Here is a 21,494-nt window from a genome sequence, read left to right as displayed (position 1 = left end):
AGAGAGAGAGATATGACAGGAAGCAAGAGGCCGAAGATGATATGTATCTGATTGGCTACAGTATCAGCACAGGCAGAAGGACCACAATACCTTAGTGCAAAATCAAAATGAAAGCTCTTTTTCCTTCAGAGAGGGCAAGGAAAATAAAAAAATAAAGAGAAATAAAGTATGTTATTCACAGACAGAGATGATAAACATTGACATTCACATGCTTTCTTTACAAAACATGACTTTAAGGAAAAGGATGCTCATGGAAAAAGATGCAGATATCTGGAAAAATGCACAACATGGATCGAGTGTCAGTTTTTGAGTAGAAAACCAGATATCTGCATCTTCAGAGCACCTGAAAATGAACCCAGCCTCAAATAACACATATTCAAAGCACTTTTATATCAATAGTTTATTGATATTTTCAAATTGTATTTAGCCAAATACAATTGTAGACACTTATAATCTTTGAATATGTTTTATTATAAAGTGGTAACATGTTAACAATCACACTGATATTCCATATTCAGCACAGCATTTATGTTGCCTTCTCTGAACTTTTTAATTCCTTTATATACAGTAAATATGGACCAGGGCTGCAGTGTGCATGTGTATTACCTTTTCTGCTTGTAGGTGAGCATGGCCTCTGCTATGGGCAACTGATGAGCTCCATTTGCTCCCAACATGTACTGTGTCACTCTGGAAACAATATCTGGACTGTCCTGAACTGCTGCAGAAAGAAGTTGACAGAGAAAATCTATATACTTCACACACACACACACACACACACACACACACACACACACACACACACACACACACACACACACACACACACACACACACACACACACACACACACACACACACACACACACACACACACACACACACACACACACACACACACACACACACACACACACACACACCTGGTTTCCTATCTTTGGGGGGACCCTCCATAGACGTAATGGTTTTTATACTGTACACACTGTATATTCTATTCCCTTACACTAACCCTACCCATCACACTAAACTTTCTGCACTTTTACATTTTCCAAAAAATCTCATTCTGTATAATTTATAAGCTTGTTTCCTCATGCGGACCTCAAATTAGGTCACCATGGACGTGGACAAAAACATGTGTTTGTGTGCATGTGTGTGTCAGTGTGTGTGTGTGTGTGTGTGTGTGTGTGTGTGTGTATATATATACACTCACCGGCCACTTTATTAGGTACACCTGTCCGACGGCTCGTTAACACTTAATTTCTAAGCAGCCAATCACATGGTGGCAACTCAGTGCATTTAGGCATGTAGACATGGTCAAGACAATCTCCTGCAGTTCAAACCGAGCATCAGTATGGGGAAGAAAGGTGATTTGAGTGACTTTGAACGTGGCATGATTGTTGGTGCCAGAAGGGCTGGTCTAAATATTTCAGAAACTGCTAATCTACTGGGATTTTCACGCACAACCATCTCTAGGGTTTACAGAGAATGGTCCGAAAAAGAAAAAACATCCAGTGAGCGGCAGTTCTGTGGGCGGAAATGCCTTGTTGATGCCAGAGGTCAGAGGAGAATGGCCAGACTGGTTCGAGCTGATAGAAGGGCAACAGTGACTGAAATAACCACTCGTTACAACCGAGGTATGCAGCAAAGCATTTGTGAAGCCACAACACGCACAACCTTGAGGCGGATGGGCTACAACAGCAGAAGACTCCACCGGGTACCACTCATCTCCACTACAAATAGGAAAAAGAGGCTACAATTTGCAAGAGCTCACCAAAATTGAACAGTTGAAGACTGGAAAAATGTTGCCTGGTCTGATGAGTCTCGATTTCTGTTGAGACATTCAGATGTTAGAGTCAGAATTTGGCGTAAACAGAATGAGAACATGGAACCATCATGCCTTGTTACCACTGTGCAGGCTGGTGGTGGTGGTGTAATGGTGTGGGGGATGTTTTCCTGGCACACTTTAGGCCCCTTAGTGCCAATTGGGCATCGTTTAAATGCCACGGCCTACCTGAGCATTGTTTCTGACCATGTCCATCCCTTTATGGCCACCATGTACCCATCCTCTGATGGCTACTTCCACCATGTCACAAAGCTCTAATCATTTCAAATTGGTTTCTTGAACATGACAATGAGTTCACTGTACTAAAATGGCCTCCACAATCACCAGATCTCAACCCAATAGAGCATCTTTGGGATGTGGTGGAACGGGAGATTCGCATCATGGATGTGCAGCCGACAAATCTGCGGCAACTGTGTGATGCCATCATGTCAATATGGACCAAACTCCCTGAGGAATGCTTCCAGCACCTTGTTGAATCTATGCCACGAAGAATTGAGGCAGTTCTGAAGGCAAAAGGGGGTCCAACCCGTTACTAGCATGGGGTACCTAATAAAGTGGCCGGTGAGTGTATATATGCATGTGTGTGTGTGTGTGTGTGTGTGTGTTTACATAAAAGTAAATAGAGTATTATTATATTTTTAATATGCAAATACATATTTGTATATATTTACAGATGGATAGAATGGAGAGTGAGTGACTATCAGAGAGAGACGGTTACCTGAGGATGGTGCTTCTGGTTTGTGGAAAAGATCTCTCCATGCCGAGTCCTGGAACAGACTGTTATATCTGTAGTCTATACTGGCCAGATATTTAGCCACTGGATGAACCCCTGCACACACACACACACATTTTTAGTGCTTCTGGTAGTGTTTTATTGGTCAGTGCCTGCTAATTTTTTCCTCTAACTCCTGCACTCACCGAGAGGGATGATGAGAAATCGCAGGTATCCGAGCCAGTCGGGGGTTTTATGAGTCAAGTGATCCACAAACAAACGCAAAACGGCAGACAGGTAATGCTGAGCTCCTGCTACTCCGATCCGCACTGGAGTCGGTGTGACTGAGTTACTGTTACAACTAGAGAGAACGACAAAAAGAGAAAGAGAAGGGGGGAGAAGGGGGGAGAAGGGGGGGGGGGGGTACATAGTGTGTTACTATCCTGGGGGAAAAAAAAGTCAAATGGCAAAAATAATTCAATGTGTATGTGTGTTTCCTCTCTGCTTCAGTGTGACTAAGTGACTCACAATCTCTGTATGCGAGCGATGATGGTGCTGAACGCTGCCTGTACGTCAGCCATGGTATATGTACACACAACAGGAAGACCGTGATTCTGTAACACCTCAGATACATACTGAGAGAAAAAGAGAGGAAAAGAGCCAAGAGTTGAAGCTGTTTTTGTACTGATGACAGACTTATAATTCACATGCTATGAATCTTATGTATAGTCTTATCTTTTACTTTGAGTAATTTAAGGTACCGTAATAAAAAGACGACAATAATCAGATGAGATGAAGTTCTTTTCATTCAAGTATTTAATGTATGGTCTCCACAAAAACAAGAAACATTTATTTTTATTATCAAATCAGCATATTAAAATGATTTCTGAAAGATCATGTGACACTTGAGTAATGATGCTGAAAATTCAGATTTGCCATCACAGGAATAAATTACATTTAAAATATATGAACAAAAATAATTATTTTAAATTGAATACTGTTTTTTTTTTTTTTGTATGTTTGATTAAATAAATGCCTTGGTAAGTGTAAGAGACAAAAACTTTTTTTTTTTTTTTTTTAAATGACCAGCCCTAAACTTTTTGTGTATTATGATTTATCATTATGATAATAATAATAATAATAATAATACCATTATATATAAATATATGTTTTAGGTCACCGACCAAAATCTACCAATGATAATAGGAAAAAACTGTGATGCCGTATTGACAGCTGTCAATCATACCTGGCCCTGCCAGTCTGAGGTGTTGATGAGGATGATGCTGTCGGGGAGATAGCTGTCTGACACCAGGATGTGGTTCAACTGGTCGTAAACAGTTTTACGTGGAATCTAACCACAACAGGGACCAAAATTAGTACAATGAAAATTTTTAAATAAAGTAACAACCTGCTGCTTCTGTTTAGTAACTAGAGTACATTTGCCGTATGCAGCGAGGTTCTATCTGACCTGTAGGTGGCAGCGTGTCTCAAGAGAGCGCTCGTTGTCCAGGCTGTTGGCTCTCTCGTTGGGCGGTCGACTGGGCTGCCTCTCTTTAAGTGATGTGCTCCGCCCCCGTCGCCCTGCCAACTTTGGCTCCACCCTTCAGATCAAGACAGAAAGTTGTTCATATTGCAACTTTTTTAAATACAAACAAAAAAACTAAGTCAAATGTACAGCATCTTGAAATATAGGAATGATCTATTATGCTCTCTTTATCTCAAAATATGTACCCTCATACATTAACCGCGGTGATTTGATTTGATTTGTGTATCCTCACCGGTTGGATGGAATGATGAGTGACTCCGTTTTCGTCATCCGGCCAATTGGAGGCAATCTCTCCATGAAAGTGTCCAAGTTGTCCATCATCTCCAATTCTGTGGTAGGGGTCACAACCTCAGGATGACCCTAAATCCAAGAGACACATACAATTTTTTTCAAAAACATTATATAATACCATTTAATATTGTCAGGGTCATGTTTGGTTTCTGTGTTTTCATTCCTGTGTCTTTAGTTTCGGTTCAGTTTGACCTTAAGTAGTCTTTCCTTAGATACCGATTAGCCCAGCCTAGTTCTCCCTGTGTATATATACTGCGTTTGGTTCTGTTGTTTGTTGGTTCTCATCCTTAGTTTATGTGTGTAGACAAAACTATCATTGCTCTTGGTTTGCTCCTCGAAATAAAAAAGCAAATAATGGTAACACTTTACAATAAGGTTAAATAGTTAACATTAGTTGATGTATTAACTAACATGAACTAACAATGAGCAATACATTTGTTATAGTATTTATTAATCGTTGTTAATGTTAGTTAAAAAATACAGCTGTTCATTGTTTGTTCATGTTAGTTCACAGTGCATTAACTAATGTTAACAAATACAGCCTTTGATTTTAATAACATATTACTAAATGTTGAAATTAATATTAACTAAGATTAATAAATGCTGAAGCAGTATTGTTCATTCTTAGTTCATGTTAACTAAGGTAGTTAACTAATGTTAACTAATGAACCTTATTGTAAAGTGTTACCCAAATTATAATAACTGCATAAGTTATATTGGAAGAAAATTTATATCACGTATATTTTAGATTTTACCTAGTCCTAGTTTGGACACGCTTACAAAATAACATTGTTTTACAGTTTACACTGTAGCATCCTGTTTACATCCCGTTTACTCCACATGTTGATTCAATGTGGCTGTCAGAGCTCATCACAAAGCAGATGAACACGAGTCTTGATCTGATATTCAGTGTGTAACTTGTGGTAATGAAGGACATACCATAGAAATATGATCAGATTCATTATCCATCTGAAACTTCCCACCTCCAGCCCTTATTTTATCAGGATCCATCTGAACAGAGAAAGAGAGAGAGAAGTAGAGAGTTAGCTGTGGATTTATTTAACTGGAGTCTTTGTGTTTCTAATCTAGCTGCTCCTTTCTCCTCACAGGGAAAAGTGGTTAAAAATGGCTATATATATTACAGTACAAAAATGTTGGGTTGGTAAGATAAGTCTTTGATAAATATACAGTAAAAACGCTAATATTATGAAATATTACTGTTTCCTATTTTAGTACTTTTTAAAATGTAATTTTTTCCTGTGATGGCAAAGCTGAATTTTCAGCATTATGACTCCAGTCTTCAGTGTCACATGATCCTTCAGAAATCATTCTAATATGCGGATTTATTTGGTGTTAAAAATGTTGAAAACAGTTTTGCTGTTTAATATTTTTGTTAACTGTTATATACACTCACCTAAAGGATTATTAGGAACACCATACTAATACTGTGTTTGACCCCCTTTCGCCTTCAGAACTGCCTTAATTCTACGTGGCATTGATTCAACAAGGTGCTGAAAGCATTCTTTAGAAATGTTGGCCCATACTGATAGGATAGCATCTTGCAGTTGATGGAGATTTGTGGGATGCACATCCAGGGCACGAAGCTCCCGTTCCACCACATCCCAAAGATGCTCTATTGGGTTGAGATCTGGTGACTGTGGGGGCCATTTTAGTACAGTGAACTCATTGTCATGTTCAAGAAACCAATTTGAAATGATTCGAGCTTTGTGACATGGTGCATTATCCTGCTGGAAGTAGCCATCAGAGGATGGGTACATGGTGGCCATAAAGGGATGGACATGGTCAGAAACAATGCTCAGGTAGGCCGTGGCATTTAAACGATGCCCAATTGGCACTAAGGGGCCTAAAGTGTGCCAAGAAAACATCCCCCACACCATTACACCACCACCACCAGCCTGCACAGTGGTAACAAGTAGGGTTGGGTACCGAAACTCGGTGCCAATAGGGAACCGGTTCCGACGTAAACGGTAGTAACCAGACCGAATAAGAACGACAATTTCGGTGCCTGATTTTGGTGCCAGACTTAATTAGGCACACACGCACACACACACACACACACACACACAGTCTCTTCTGTCTCGCATGCGCGCTCTTGCTCGCAAGGTTTGGCTGCATTTCTCGTGTAAAATTACGCGTCAGAATGCCCTCTGGGTGTGCCGATAGGCTGAATCCATATAGAATCAAGCCAATTTATTGGCTGATGGCGCCGGCGCCGCCTCGACGCACTTACGTTGTCATATTATGTTGGCGCGCGCGCGCCATCTGCTCCTCAGATTTCTTTGCCGAAAAAGGAAGCTGGTCGGCAGCGCAAGGAGCTTGGCAGCGTCTCGTTCTCTATTGAGAGAACATAGGTTACACCAGTAACCAGAGATGTTCTCTTTCATAGGTTCACTCAACACTGCGAAGCTTAGAAGCAGTGGATTTGTATTTGTAGGCTACTGTATCACGTGCCGTTTGAACTGACGCGCTACAGCGATCTGTCACATTTCAAAGAGCCAAAACGTTATTTATTGTGTGAATCTCGTAAAAATATTGACAGAATCTGACAGCTGTGGATTTGTTCCATATCAAAAGTAACCTTGTCTGTCGGTGTCAGTGTCCTCTTTGTCCGCGATTTTTCTCTGCGTGAGAAAATGGATGTGTGGCGTGCGTGAGAGCGTGTGAAAAGGGTCAATTGGCTTTATGCCACAGCTTCACTACTTCCTGAACTTCAGCCAGCCCTTTGTTTCCTGTCTGTCATTATTGGACAAACTGATTAATCCAGGTGTGCCTGGCCTCAGTAACAATAATCAGGCACACCTGGATTAATCAGTTTGTCCAATAATGACAGACAGGAAACAAAGGGCTGGCTGAAGTTCAGGAAGTAGTGAAGCTGTGCATAAAGCCTATGGGCTATATGCACGCATAACTTCCGCGTTTGACGCAAGGATGCTCGTGCGTTTCCGGTTGGGGAGATTTAAAGCGGAGGAAAACCAAGGAAAACGGGATTATGGCAGAGTCTTCAAAATTTACTGTCCTCTCGTCTTTGAAACGAAACTTTAATACGTTTAGATGTAATTTTATATATAGTTATGTTTATTTAATATAATAAACACAGAAGCATAAACAAAACGAGGAGTGTCTGTTTTGTCTGTTTTTGTGACTAACGTTTCTTTAGTATAGCAATAGAGTATAAAAACCAATATAAATTCTCGGTATAGCATTGGACTCTACGATCGGCGGAAGTAATCCAGCATCCTTAGACCTTCACCGGAAATACCGCCGTGCATAGAGCCCATTGCGTGAGTCTCACGGTCAATGCGTGAGAGTTGGCAGCTCTGCCTGCTAGTATTCTCTATTAATCTCCAGTATTATTACATTGTTTGATACAATATTGTTTTATTTGATATTATGTAAATGTGAATTTTTATTTTATATTGGTTTTATTATTATTTGTATTTATATTGTTTAAAGATTTAAGTTAATATTGTGTCCAGTTTGGCCTTGTAAATAAAAGGGTATTATTTTTTGATAAAGTGTGTGCGGTTTCGTTTTCTTAAGTACCGTTTCAAGAACCGTTTAGGCACCGGAACCGTTTAAAAAATACCGAGTAGGTACTGGTATCGGATAAAACCCAACCGATACCCAACCCTAGTAACAAGGCATGATGGATCCATGTTCTCATTCTGTTTACGCCAAATTCTGACTCTACCATCTGAATGTCTCAACAGAAATCGAGACTCATCAGACCAGGCAACATTTTTCCAGTCTTCAACTGTCCAATTTTGGTGAGCTCTTGCAAATTGTAGCCTCTTTTTCCTATTTGTAGTGGAGATGAGTGGTACCCGGTGGGGTCTTCTGCTGTTGTAGCCCATCCGCCTCAAGGTTGTGCGTGTTGTGGCTTCACAAATGCTTTGCTGCATACCTCGGTTGTAACGAGTGGTTATTTCAGTCAAAGTTGCTCTTCTATCAGCTTGAATCAGTCGGCCCATTCTCCTCTGACCTCTAGCATCAACAAGGCATTTTCGCCCACAGAACTGCCGCATACTGGATGTTTTTCCCTTTTCACACCATTCTTTGTAAACCCTAGTAATGGTTGTGCGTGAAAATCCCAGTAACTGAGGAGATTGTGAAATACTCAGACCGGCCCGTCTGGCACCAACAACCATGCCACGCTCAAAATTGCTTAAATCACCTTTGTTTCCCATTCTGACATTCAGTTTGGAGTTCAGGAGATTGTCTTGACCAGGGCCACACCCCTAAATGCATTGAAGCAACTGCCATGTGATTGGTTGATTAGATAATTGCATTAATGAGAAATTGAACAGGTGTTCCTAATAATCCTTTAGGTGAGTGTATATATATATTCAAAAGAAAAACAATTGTCCTTGCTGATCTTGCTGAATAAATGTTTCAATTTATTTCTTTTGTTCTTTTGTAAATAAAAAAATAATAATCTTACTGACCCCCAAACTTTTGAATGATACATATATATTAGGAAAGGGTTTAAATTAGGGTTAGTTATTAGGTTAGTATAATTAGCTTTATTTTAAGACAATATAAGTTTATGTTATGTGCTTATTTCAATATCTACTAAACACATGAGTGTGTTCTTACTGGACTGGGCGGCTCTCTGTGACTCCTAATGCTGTGAATGCTGCCAATTTCTGTCTGAGAGCTGGATAGAGAAATTCCTTCGAAATATGGCCTAAATCAAACACACACACACACGGTTAATAAAACAACACACATCTCAATATTAAAATAGGCACTACACATACACTAATGAACAAACTCTCTCCTCGACATACTTGAGTTTGGGTTTTGGGGTGCTGAGAACACTTTCATCATCATCCAGATCCGGTCCACTGTCACTCGGATTCTCAAACTCCAGACTCTCTAGATCCAGATCTTCCTCTACCTCTGGAGGCGGCTCGGCTGGGTCCTGCTCCGAGTCCAACACCTACAAACATTTAAACATGTATTCCTCGTTTGAACTGCATGGAAGTGACGGCCAGTAGATGAAACGGACACAGAGGGTTAAGCACAATCTGATAAAACAGAAAGTGCTCAGACTCAGCTGCAGGGGAATCGATCCCAAAGCAGAATGTGATGTTCCTGAATAATATTAATGAGGGAGGAAATCAATCAAGGACTTGGTTTGCAACCATCAATGGTCGGTGTAAATCCAGCTTCTTCAAATATTAACAAGCTGCTACTGATTGAGCTAAATGCACAAACGTCATTTCTGCATTAAATGTTATAAACTAAATAATCATTACACAATGAGTCAATAATGTCTCAAATCAAATATTAACATTCCATTTTAAAGAGTTTGCTTTCAAAACTATTGTTTTTGCAATATTAGTCGGTATACAGTATATACTGAGCAGTATTTAGTAAGTACTAAGCTAGTACTAAATTTCAAAATGTAACCATACTGACTGGTGTTCAAAATGCCTGGTGTTCAATAATTTCCTGTAATAAAATATTGCTGAAAAAACCTTCAGTCAGGGTTCAGTGTGTTCCATAATAAGAATCAGCGTATTGTCAGAACAGGAAGTAATCTGAGACATAATGCTGATGAGATCATGTTTCTGTCCCCGCTGGATGCCACTGCTGCTTCTGCACATCAACACACACGTCCTGTCCTTGAGACAGGACTGACCTCTGAACCCAAAGTGGCAAGTGTTTGCTTTGCTGTGGGCAGCATTATCTTTGGAATGGCATGGAACCGAATACTAGATTACAATTTACTGCATACTGAGGATATACTATATATTGCCTTTTTCTTTTTTAAATGGGAGTGCATTATGCAATTATAGTAAAATAGTATGCTACTTTGCTGTTATATTATGTCACATGACCGCCTCACGTTGCATGATTAAAGGTGAACTAAGTAACTTTTTTACCTTAACCGAACAGCTTTGGAGTCATTGTAATGTTTATATCCTCCTGAGACCCAGAAAAAAAAAGTTTTTTGAATTTAGTTTTTTTCCATGTCATCACACTGTTTAGAGCACAATAAACAAATGGTAAAAAAACACCAATATAAAATAATATTTTATTCATAAGTTATGCTATGTCCTCTGTAGTGGACGCCAGGACTAAGTTGTTTAAAAAATAAAATGACATGAAATTATATGTATAGGCAAAAACAATGGGATTTTTTTTCAATCACCAATAAATTTTGGGGTTTCAGGATTTTTTCAACCAAAATTTGTATAAAGATTATTCTCAACTATGTTATGAAAGAAATAATGGAATGAATTGATACACCATTTTACTTTTTGCAATATGTGGGTAAAATGGCCATAAATTAATATTCCCATTCAATGCAATGTATCTATACACTGTATCTAATTTGCACATTAATGTGTTCTTGGAGCAACATTTAATGAAAAAAGAAGTGTAACAATTGGAGTAATTATTGGCAACATTTTAATAATATCATCTAATATTTCATAGGAATATTGATGTATAATTTATCTCCATATTCACTTGTTGTGTCTCCCAGAATGCCTGATAAACATGGTTTTAGTCCTGATGTCCTCTACAGTGGACACGTTTGAAATCAATGCCCTGTTCTGTAACAGAAAGTATTTTTTTTATTTGAAACCCCTTAACATTTTCCTGAGATGTTGTTTTATGAAATACAATTTGAAAAAGTAGTCCAATTTAAATATAATTACAATATATTATCATATTTCCATAAGAATGCTACATTTGATCACTAAATTAATGTCCAACATTTTTAAAGACCAAGGAGAAGTTGTTTTCATGGTGAAACCTCCAAACATTTGGTATCTCTGAAAAGTCCTGAATGTGCTCTTTACAGGACACCCAGGTTGTGTCATGTGACATGTATGATGTCAGAGAAATTCACTAAAATATAATGTCCACTACAGTGGACAAAAGTCTATTCTTGGGTCCCAGGAGGATATTACTGATTTCTTGTTGAATGGTGGTCGTCTCGCACCCCCCTGGTGCCTGTGAGGCGCAAAACCACCCTTGCAACTTTGGGCCGGCGGAAAGTGTTAGGAAGTATCGTGTGATATCAGGTCTCGCGAGGTAACTAATTGCTTTACGGCAAGAAACAGATCTGATAAAATTCTGATAAAATGAGCATCAAACAGAAATAACCTGGCGCCGTATACATGTGGTGTTCGAGGCGCACATACAATACAGACTGGCGACAGTTAAACAGGGCGCGCGCAGCTCTTAAAGGGGCCATACCTTATTTCCACTCATTACAGCGTCCATCCTACTGAACAGGTACCGGTGTACAAGGGGAGGGGATCCGGCCGTGAGTGCGAGCAATCTCTGCGTGAGTGCTATTTACGACAGTACAAGTACTCCACAGCGACTCTAGGGGTCGCTGTTTGACAAAAACGGAATTCCTACTTAGTGCTGCTTTAATTCAGCAAATAATCTCATTTTAATCCAATTATGTATAAAATGTGTCAAAATGAACAGTCCAATATAAAAAAGAAAATCTAAAATTACTTTAGTTCATTAGATTGAAAATTAAAGGTTAAATCAAGTGCTTTGCATTGTGGGCAAAAATTTAAATCTAAATATAGTAGCTCATCCAGTTATTCCATGCATGCAGCATATATATTTGCATAATGTCAGAAGAATAGTATGCTACAATGCTGTTCAGAACATTGTGCCGAACTCTACTCGGCAAGATTATAAGCTAACAGGGTTTCAGTTTCCGTAGCAGTGCTGATCAAGCATGGCTAAATTAATCTGTGGAGTCACGTAAGGGTCAGGCCTCCAGCCTACTGCCTCTCAGACTCAACGCTGTCATGCAAGAGTTGAAGAAATCATTTATAAAATTACTTTATATGGGGAAATGTTGAACTAGGCTACATTCACACTGTCAGCCCAAATCTGATTATTTGTATATCTGATCGAAATTATTGACTGTACACACTGTGTATCGTAACTGTTCGGATCCGATTTGTATGTCCCGTGGCGCTCTTTCGTTTACCGGAATATCTGCATTGGTTTCTATAGCAATGACGTTGCATTGGTAGGTATATGCCAAAAACAACAACCGCAACATGGAGAGGTTTGTAATACAGATGTTGTTGTCTTACAACATGACGATGTGTAGCCGCCGCGCTGGACTACTGTGTCTTATGAGGCAACGGCTAAAGATTAAGAATGCATGGTTTTATTTTGTGCCATTATATTGTAATTTTCTGCCAGTCCAGCCCTTTACAACAACACAACCTTGTTTCTGCAGCGACATCCAGAATGTTTCCTATAACAGCATTTGATATTTTTAGGTTTTTCATAGTGACAAACCACACGAAATCCGATCAGAGCAGTCAGACTGAAATGGTTTTTCAGAAAAGCGATTTGTGCCCTGATTTTGCTATTTTAAAGGTTCTTAACTTAAGGTTTCCTGCAAAAGGTTTACAGGCATCCGAGATCCAAAAACACTTATATTTCCTCATTATATACATTTCAAATCACCTCTTTTCTCACAGTGTCTGATTCTATATAGGACTTGGTCTCTCTAAACCCCTCCTTACTGCCAGCCTACTCTGCTCTGATTGGTCAGATGACCCAGTCTGTCATGATTGGTCTACGCTTACAGAGCGTGTCGGAAACGAAACGCCCATTACCATATCTGAATTTCAGCTCCGGAGGCTTCCTCAGCACTTTTATATACAGTGATACCAACAGTAACGATGATGAAAACAGCATCTTTTCGAACATGTCGACAACATGATCCAAACTCCTCCAGGCCTCAGCTACAAACACAGTGTTTGAGTGCGGGTCAAAGTAGATGTTCACGGGCAGCCAATGGCGATCATAGGCTGGCATTATGCAAATATGTTACAAACCTACATAGTTTGTTGTGCACTTTGATCTTTAAAACTTAGCAGACAATTACAGCTATTTTATACACTACATGAAAGCCAGGTAATGTCTGAAAACAGCATAATAGGGGCACTTTAAGCAACAAGTAAACTCTGTATTCACCAACCTCTTCAGAAACTCTGAACCGTTTGAGCAACGCCACCACACGCTGCTTAAAGTTCTGCTGCTAATGGAGAAAGAGAAACAAACACATAAACATACACGCTCATATTAACAGTCTGTTTAGTAGGCTACACGATCACATCTGAAAGTGAGGACTGCGAGTAAATTCTCATTGTTCTCTGGCGTTCTTACCCTGGTGATTGACGCCGTTCGGACTATTGACCTCCTCTGCTTTTTGGGCTTCCTTATCTCGTATTCGTCATCCTCAAGATCCTAAGGAGCATGTACAAACACGGGTCAGCATTAGCAAGAAGAAAGGGAAGTGAGGTTGCTTTATTTGTGCGTGTGCTTGTAATGACCTGTCCTTGTGCTGCGTCATCACTGGCCTCCTGTTCTGACGAGAAGCTTTCATACTCTTCTTCTGAGTAATTATCTACCAAGTCAAACAAACAATATTATAAAAAGGACAGCTCCCGTCCTGAATGCTGATTGGTCAATAGAGAGTTCCAGCTAGGAATGCACAGATACAAATAATTATTTTTAGGTAATGGTCAATAACCGATAAATAGACAATATTATAAATCTATTTTATTTTTGCCATGATATATCACTATACCTTTAAGTTAATGCTAAATGATGATCTAAGTATTAAAATAGGCAGAATTAAACATCCAATAATCGGGTGAAATCGTAACAAATAAATAGCTGATATCCAATAAGGTGCCAATATATCAGGTTACTAGGGCTGCAGCTATCGATTCTTTTTGTAATCGATTAATCTAGCACTTAATCGATCGATTAATCGAGTAATCGGATAATTTTTTTGTGTGTGTTTTTAAACAACCAAAACAAATAATGCATAACGAAAATGATGTGGCTGTAAAATGATCAAGCATTTGGCTTTTATTTCTCAAAAAACAAACAAACAAAAAAACTGGTATTTATTTCAACTCCAACATTTGGCTCCAAAACTAAGCCTATTTATTGCAATTTTTACCCATTTAGTATAAGTGCCAACAATGTTCTATGCTCAATTACTTTGGTAGCCGATTAAAATGTCTTCCCCAAAAGTACGAGTGGATTTGGAGAAGCAGGCTGTGGAATTTAATTTTTTGTTGTTGTCTGTAACTATTTGGAAGACGTGACATACAAACACATACAAACACAGTCTCGCACAGACTGCAATACAATATTTGTTCCTCCATCACGTCGCGGTGTATACAGTGAAGGCATGCTGAAATTATTGTTGCGTGGCTACATAAAAGTTTAAGCATATGTGATGCATTGCCGCAATTGATCTGACTGGCGCGTGAGAGAGACGAGGGTGTATGCGTGTATGCGTGTGTGTGAGTGAAGGGGTTCACACACCGAAAGCAAATTTATTTATTTACGCGAGTAGATTACATACAAAGTCAATGCAAAGACGCGAATAGACGCATCATTCGCGCCGGGCGTCGCGAACGTCTTCCACGCACGTTGAAAAATTTTAACTCGAGCGAATGTTTAAGTGTCTAACTACACGCGATAGACGCGTATTTGACGCTCTATTCGCGTTCGGTGTGAGCACACCAGGTTACCTTGTTTCAGCGACGCTTGGTGAAACAGCATGTAATGGATGTTTTCGGTTCAGAATGCTGATTCATTGCAGTCGTACTGTTGTGGTATGCCAGGTCTACTTTGCAGTAGACACATTGCACCTTGTTCTCTTCCTTTTTAAGTATGTAATGATCCCAAACTTTAGACATTCTCTGCCGTTTATGGACATCTTTACTCTCCGCCATCGCGCCAAATAAATTCAAAATGTATCACGCGCTATAGTATAGATCCGCGTATAGTGCGTGTCATAGGAATTTAACGAGGCTTCGAGGCAGAGTTTTTGCCTCGAGGAATTTTTGTAATCGAGTAACTCGAGTAACTCGAGGAATCGTTTCAGCCCTACAGGTTACGCATCCCTAGTTCCAGTCACGCTAAAATACACAATAAAGAAGCAAAACACATAGAAACACATGGAAAACACAACTGGTCATATATATAGAAAATACAATTGGTTATTGTCAGGGACATGCCCTCGACTAATTCATTAAAAATTCATTTGTATGGCTGGATGTTTTTTTTTTTTACCAGAACATTTGATTTTCTGTCCCAGAATGGCCGCCTCTTCATGGTCTATCGGCTGACTGGACAGGGAATAGATCCAAATCTCAGCAACTTTACCCAGAAGCTCCTTCTGATTACTGCACAGAGCCAAGACCTGCCCTCCTTCTGCAGGATGCTGCATCACCTACACACAAACACAAACAAATCAGCATGTTAGCATGTGTGTGCGCTTCAAAAGTGACTATTTTGACCTCAGTAAGAAACCTGAAATACCTCTGCCATGTCTATAGAACCAGCAGCCAACGTCTTGTAACCCAAAATTGTTCTGTTTTTGTACCTCTTCCTCCTCTGAAGCAGGATTTGCAACTTATTTCCCTCGCGCTTCAGAAAATGAGGGTACTATTTACATACAAGCACGCACACACGGGACAGAAAGAAGAAAATCAAACTCAATTTCATAATAAAAAATCTAAAATGATTCAGTGCATGATGATGTATTGAACAATATTGGCTCTGTTTCAAAACTTAGAAAGCTGTCTACGCAGGGAGCATTTGAAGAAAAGGTTGTTTCTACGATACCTTCCTTTTGGCCAAATTCCAAGGCAGCACATCATGTACCCTCTGCGGTGAAAGCACTCCCATAATGGATTGCAAAGAGTAATGCAGAGCGTTCCAAATCAGTCGCTCATGACGTTCTTTGTCAAGCAAGGCAGCTGCCCGTGTAGGCAGTGGACAAGGCAGTTTTGGAACAGAGCCATTGTTTTTATGATTGAGCCATTTGAAAATGTGTGTTTTGAGGATATCTTTACCTGTAGGGAGAATGTGAGAGCGAGATCAGTCTCCACCCCTCCAGCAGGGGGCAGCACTATCTCATGAGAGCGCAGGATTCGCTTGGAGCCCTACATCACAGGAGCAAACAGACCATCTGTCTTTCACACAATTGCTCCTTTTGACATCACTTTGAAGAAACAATTATCCACGTTTATTGCAAAGTGTTTTGGATTGGCTTTTCTAATTTTGTCAAATGGAATTTGTCCCCATACCTCTGTATTGGCCAAAAATGTGTAAAATGTAATTGCTTGTAAGACTCTTCTATGGTGTAATACACTGCCAGGCCAAAAAAAGTCGCTGTTTGGATTTAAATAAGCAAATTCTTAAGTGTCTATGAATGGATTATTATTGCAGTGATTATTATGTTTCTAAAATGTTATATGTTTGGCAACAGTTCTTCTAACCCTAACTGATGGAGTGTGTAGGTTTTCATTTCTTAAACAACCATGTAGGAAAACACATCATGGCCATATTCCAGGATGACAAAGCCAAGATTCCTCAGACTCAAATTGTGAAAGAATGGTTGGGAGGGAGCATGAAGAATCGTTCTCACACATGAATTGGCACCTCTGAGTCCAGACCTTAAATTCATTGAAAGTCTTTGGGATGTGCTGGAGGCTTTGACTTTATAGAGTCAAGAATACACTTTACAACACAAGATCTTGATCAAAAATGCACATCTTGATGGAAATAACATCACAGCATTTATTTCCATCAAGACTCTTAAGCATTTGCCTATTTAAATCAAAACGGGCTGGGCAGTGTATAAAATAAAATAAAATAAAATAATGTTTCCTTTTAAAATATTTTGTTCATTGTCTTTATACTTATGAATGTTGTAGTCTTTGTTGGGAAAAAAAATATCTATACACATGCTGAAAAACAATATACACTGCTGATCACTACGTACCTGAATCTTGACTGCAATGACAACAGAAATCAGCTCTTTGTCAAGTTCCTTCATCACAACCAGCTTCTTCAAAGTCAGACTACACAACCTACAGACAAAAACAACAGAGTTATTTACACAAACACGTGATTATACATAATGTCTGTCAAATTGAAGAGTTATCTTTGTAAGTAGTATAGTAGCATAGTAGCTTTCAACCAGGACAGATCAATTCAGAAAACAACTAGAAGTCACGGGGCTGATGAAGTGGGGTTCGGGGATTTCAGCCCTCTGGAAACTGGCATACAAAACTGTTTACAAAACGTTCCATTGAGAGGCTGTCATTCCAACCAGGAGGAACCGCTTGAATGAGCTAAATTCTACTAAAACATAACAATCACACGCCCTCGCTTCGACACCGCAGTAAACCTGAACACTACTGAATGACATCCACCCTTTAGCACATACAGTGATAAATAACACAAATGAAAAAAAGAATCAACACCCCCACATTCACATCACAGAGGCAAACATTTCCAGAATTCAAGGATTAGTAGACCAAAAAAAGACAATTAAGTACCGTAGTTATTTGCCTATAATCTTCCCTTTTGCCAAAGCTCAGACATCGAATAATGCAGGCGGGGCACATTTAAATATGCGCATATGCAAATTCAAATTGCACAGGGAATTACATTTGTTTCTCGCACAAATCTATTGAATGACTTCAGAAGACTTAGAATAGAATGTACAAGTTGCATGTGGTGATTTTTCTCATTTATGGATCTTGACAGACCCATTACTTTCATTAAATGGAAAAGACTTGAGTGTGTGAACAACCCGCCTAAGATCTTCCTTTGTGGGCAATGAAAAAAGCCATATTGTACTATGCCTTAAAAGCAGAGAGTACCCCATCCCAGAGAATGAGATAATGTCAGTCATGCAGGGAGAGAGCTGGAGCAGAGATGAGTCAGGAATGTCACAGTGGGAAGTGATCAAGGGACCAGAGAGGCCCTTAGAGGAACCAGAGCAGCCTGAACACAGAGAAAAGCCAATGGGGAAAGTCCCACACGCACCTCATAGAATATTAATAAGAAACGCTTTATATATTCAAATCACATACCAGGTACTAAGAGGACGAGGAGGAAAGAGCGAGAATGAGAGAGAAAATATCCCTCTTCCCTTTATCTCTGCTCTCTTGATTCATTCACTTTGTCTTTTTTTTTTTGTTAATTGTGATAACATATTTATTTATAATAAGGACACATATATGCTTTTTTCCCCTTTTATTTATCTATATGTTTGTATATGTCTATTGCTTTGGCAATATTGTCCTATCTCACACAGTCATGCTATCAATAAAGCTCATTTGAATTGAAAACAATATTGAGAGAGAGATATAAAAAAAATCTTACTTGGACCAATTTCCTCTTTAGTAGCACATCATATTTATAAATGCCACAAACTAAGAGGTACTGAGGGAACATATCCGCATTAGTACTATTAATTTGCGTATATATATATATATATATATATACGCAAATGAATAGTACTACTAATGCGGATATGTTTCCTCATCATATATATATATGAGACATAAAATACATGAGACTGTTTTGTGAATGTTTTTGTTTGTTTGTTTTTTTTGTTTTTTTGCTTTATGCAATGCTTTGGCAATATGTAGAGAGAGAGAAAGAGAGAGAGAGAGGGGCACGCAGTTCAATCTCTCGGGTGATCTGAAGGCTGGTATTGTTCACACACACACCATTCTTACTTTGACTCACACACACACACAAACAAAAGCCATTCTTCTCCCCTGAGCGATTAGCATGCTAACACACAACAAAGGAACACACAGCGATTCTAAATACACTTTACATACACACATTTCTCTCACACAGCACATACAAACACAGATTAAAAAATATTTTTGCAACCACAAAAACACAAACTTGCTTTTTTTGTGGCTGTGGCTGATGACCTCTAATTCTCCTCAATTAGAGCAAAAAAAGCTATTAAAGCAAAAGATAAATTTGCAACACAAACTCAATAATATAACACAAAAAAAAATGGTATGCGCATGACGTCACTGTCGACCGGAGTGACTGCGGTTACGCCCACTGAGTGGTAAAAAGACTGAGCGGCAGCATTTGTTTTCAGCGTGAATGCTGTGAAAAACACAAAACACCGGGATCTAAACCGGGAAAGAGCTTTGAGATTGACTGTACATCTAGTTTTGACTAGAAATCTGAGGTATATTTTTACAGAGAAGCAGATGGATCACTGCAATTCATTGAAACAACTGGACTCCATATGCTGAATTTTGGGGTAAAATCATACACTATATATTGTATTGACAACTCATCAATTAAATATTTACCATCGTATATTCTGCATAATTCAATGTTTTTAAACAAAAACTGAGAAAAAAAAAACTATACAAGTTTTAGGGCTGATGATATATATATCATGATGATATATATAACATTGATATAAGTGATCCAAATTTAGACCTACCTATCTTGTTGTATTTATATAAAGCGTTCATAGGTAAATTTGCTTTATGTATTTCCCCAGCATCGAAATCAGACGCATATAAATGTCAGGAAACACGATTCCTGGCTCCATGTCAATATCCAGGGATCACTGTATCTTTGGTAAGTTGTAAGGAACACTATATCGAGTCCAACCTTTAGTTTAAACTGAGAATCGTTTGTTTTACTCATGTTTTCACAGTTTCCCCTATTAAATCCTAGGCTAATTAAATCCAGTCATACAGCGGCTCTTTTGCCACTCAGTCCGGCTTAAGTGGTCGTCTTCCGGCGGGAAATTGACATCAACGCATACCCTCTATTTTTCCTGTCTAGTCATTATAATTCAGTATAATAATGTCATGTGTACTTACAATTGTACTCTGTAAATACTTTTCAATTTAATTACCGCTAGTCTTTTTCTGCATTACAGTAACAGGAATTCTTATTTTGCATTACAATAGACTAAAGATAATTGGGGAAGGGGGTTTAAATCTACTTTGTTCATGAATATATATATATAGGCCTATATATATATATATTCTTTCTTTTAATTGTGACGTTAAATACAGCTTGGGGTTGGACTCAAAACACTGCCATAAATTACACACTTTAGTTTTTAACCGTCAACACACATTATTTATAGTAAATTATATCAAGTAAAAAATAATTGATATTAGTAAAAGCTGTGTCAGAGGTTGATCAATGAGACCACCTACAAACACGACAGGAAACAATGGCCACACACACAAATTAATGTTGTTTTCTCAGTACAAAGGCTGATTATTTCAGCTGGTGTGGTGTGAGGTGTGTGTGCTGTGTCTCTCATTACACAAACACACACACTCTCTCTCTCTCTCTCACACGTCAACAAAACCCTTCTAATAACTATGTAGGCCTATAACCTCCTATAAAGATCTAATAGCCTTCAATGACCTCCCACAGAAGAACAGAGACTGTGTTCATCCTCTCTGGAGTTAAAGATAAACGCGTTTCACTCCACTCGGCTGGATGCAAACTCAATCACAGCTCCATTACACACACTCTCCTACAGATACTGTGTGCGTGTTTCTCTCTGACAGATGCTGCAGAGACTCTGGAAGCACAGAGGGAATGAGAACAAAATCAATTTCATTCATTTCTCCTCAGAAACCATCAGCTCCCATCACTCCTGACTCAGGTTACACGCACATCTACTGTAACTTTAAGTCTGAAACGCCAGTGCTAAGGGGTGAAATTGCGCTCAGGTTACGGGCCCTGACACACCGCCGGGATTAGCCGATATATTAAAACACACAAGAGCTGACACCATCATTTCACAAGACTCACAGAAACACTGTATATGTAGATTTACAGACCTGAAGCATACAGCATTGACAATCTTTACAGAAGAAAACGTCCATTACATCAATAGAAATACCCTATGATTCATGCCATAATAACAAATTAAACGTGAAATGTATGATTGAGTCAGACCAGTTATTATTAACTGAAACTAAAACTGAAACTTGCCTTTGCAACTAAAATAAAATAAGTTAAGAAATATTAAAATTACCAAATCAGAAATAAAAATATCAAAGCTAAATAGATATATTTTTTAAAAGAACAAATAAAAATGACAAAAGAACATAACATAATTATTTAAACTAAAAATAAAATGAATCAAATAAAATATAAAAATGATAGCTAACTAAAAAAAATAGTAAATGCCAAAAGAGTATATAAATAATACAAATATAACGCAGTGTCTGACCAATGGG

General features: G+C 38.8%; 1 protein-coding gene across 9 annotated transcripts in view; it reads right to left on the bottom strand.

The window, feature by feature from the left end:
• pacs2 (phosphofurin acidic cluster sorting protein 2) overlaps positions 1–21,494 on the bottom strand; it is a 47,873-nt gene that overhangs the window by 9,549 nt on the left and 16,830 nt on the right. For 2 of the 9 annotated variants that reach the window (XM_056254946.1, XM_056254950.1), the window contains exons 2-19: positions 17,228–17,315; positions 16,296–16,385; positions 15,760–15,885; positions 15,511–15,670; positions 13,749–13,822; positions 13,582–13,662; positions 13,394–13,453; positions 9,201–9,352; positions 9,007–9,097; positions 5,329–5,400; positions 4,331–4,458; positions 4,021–4,153; positions 3,799–3,903; positions 3,081–3,187; positions 2,759–2,913; positions 2,559–2,669; positions 607–718; positions 91–123 (exon numbers count right to left, since the gene is read on the bottom strand). In XM_056254946.1, coding sequence (XP_056110921.1) covers positions 91–123; positions 607–718; positions 2,559–2,669; positions 2,759–2,913; positions 3,081–3,187; positions 3,799–3,903; positions 4,021–4,153; positions 4,331–4,458; positions 5,329–5,400; positions 9,007–9,097; positions 9,201–9,352; positions 13,394–13,453; positions 13,582–13,662; positions 13,749–13,822; positions 15,511–15,670; positions 15,760–15,885; positions 16,296–16,385; positions 17,228–17,315 — 1,878 coding nt within the window. The remainder of the gene's footprint in view (positions 1–90; positions 124–606; positions 719–2,558; positions 2,670–2,758; positions 2,914–3,080; positions 3,188–3,798; positions 3,904–4,020; positions 4,154–4,330; positions 4,459–5,328; positions 5,401–9,006; positions 9,098–9,200; positions 9,353–13,393; positions 13,454–13,581; positions 13,663–13,748; positions 13,823–15,510; positions 15,671–15,759; positions 15,886–16,295; positions 16,386–17,227; positions 17,316–21,494) is intronic. The other 7 variants (XM_056254948.1, XM_056254954.1, XM_056254951.1 and 4 more) reach the window with 4 other exon arrangements.

This window comes from Rhinichthys klamathensis, unplaced genomic scaffold, assembly GCF_029890125.1.
Source record: "Rhinichthys klamathensis goyatoka isolate OS25496 unplaced genomic scaffold, OSU_Roscu_1.1 h1tg000115l_1, whole genome shotgun sequence".
Taxonomy (NCBI): domain Eukaryota; kingdom Metazoa; phylum Chordata; class Actinopteri; order Cypriniformes; family Leuciscidae; genus Rhinichthys; species Rhinichthys klamathensis.
The sequence above is the reverse complement of the archived record's forward strand: the minus strand, read 5'-3'. Positions and strand labels throughout refer to the sequence as shown.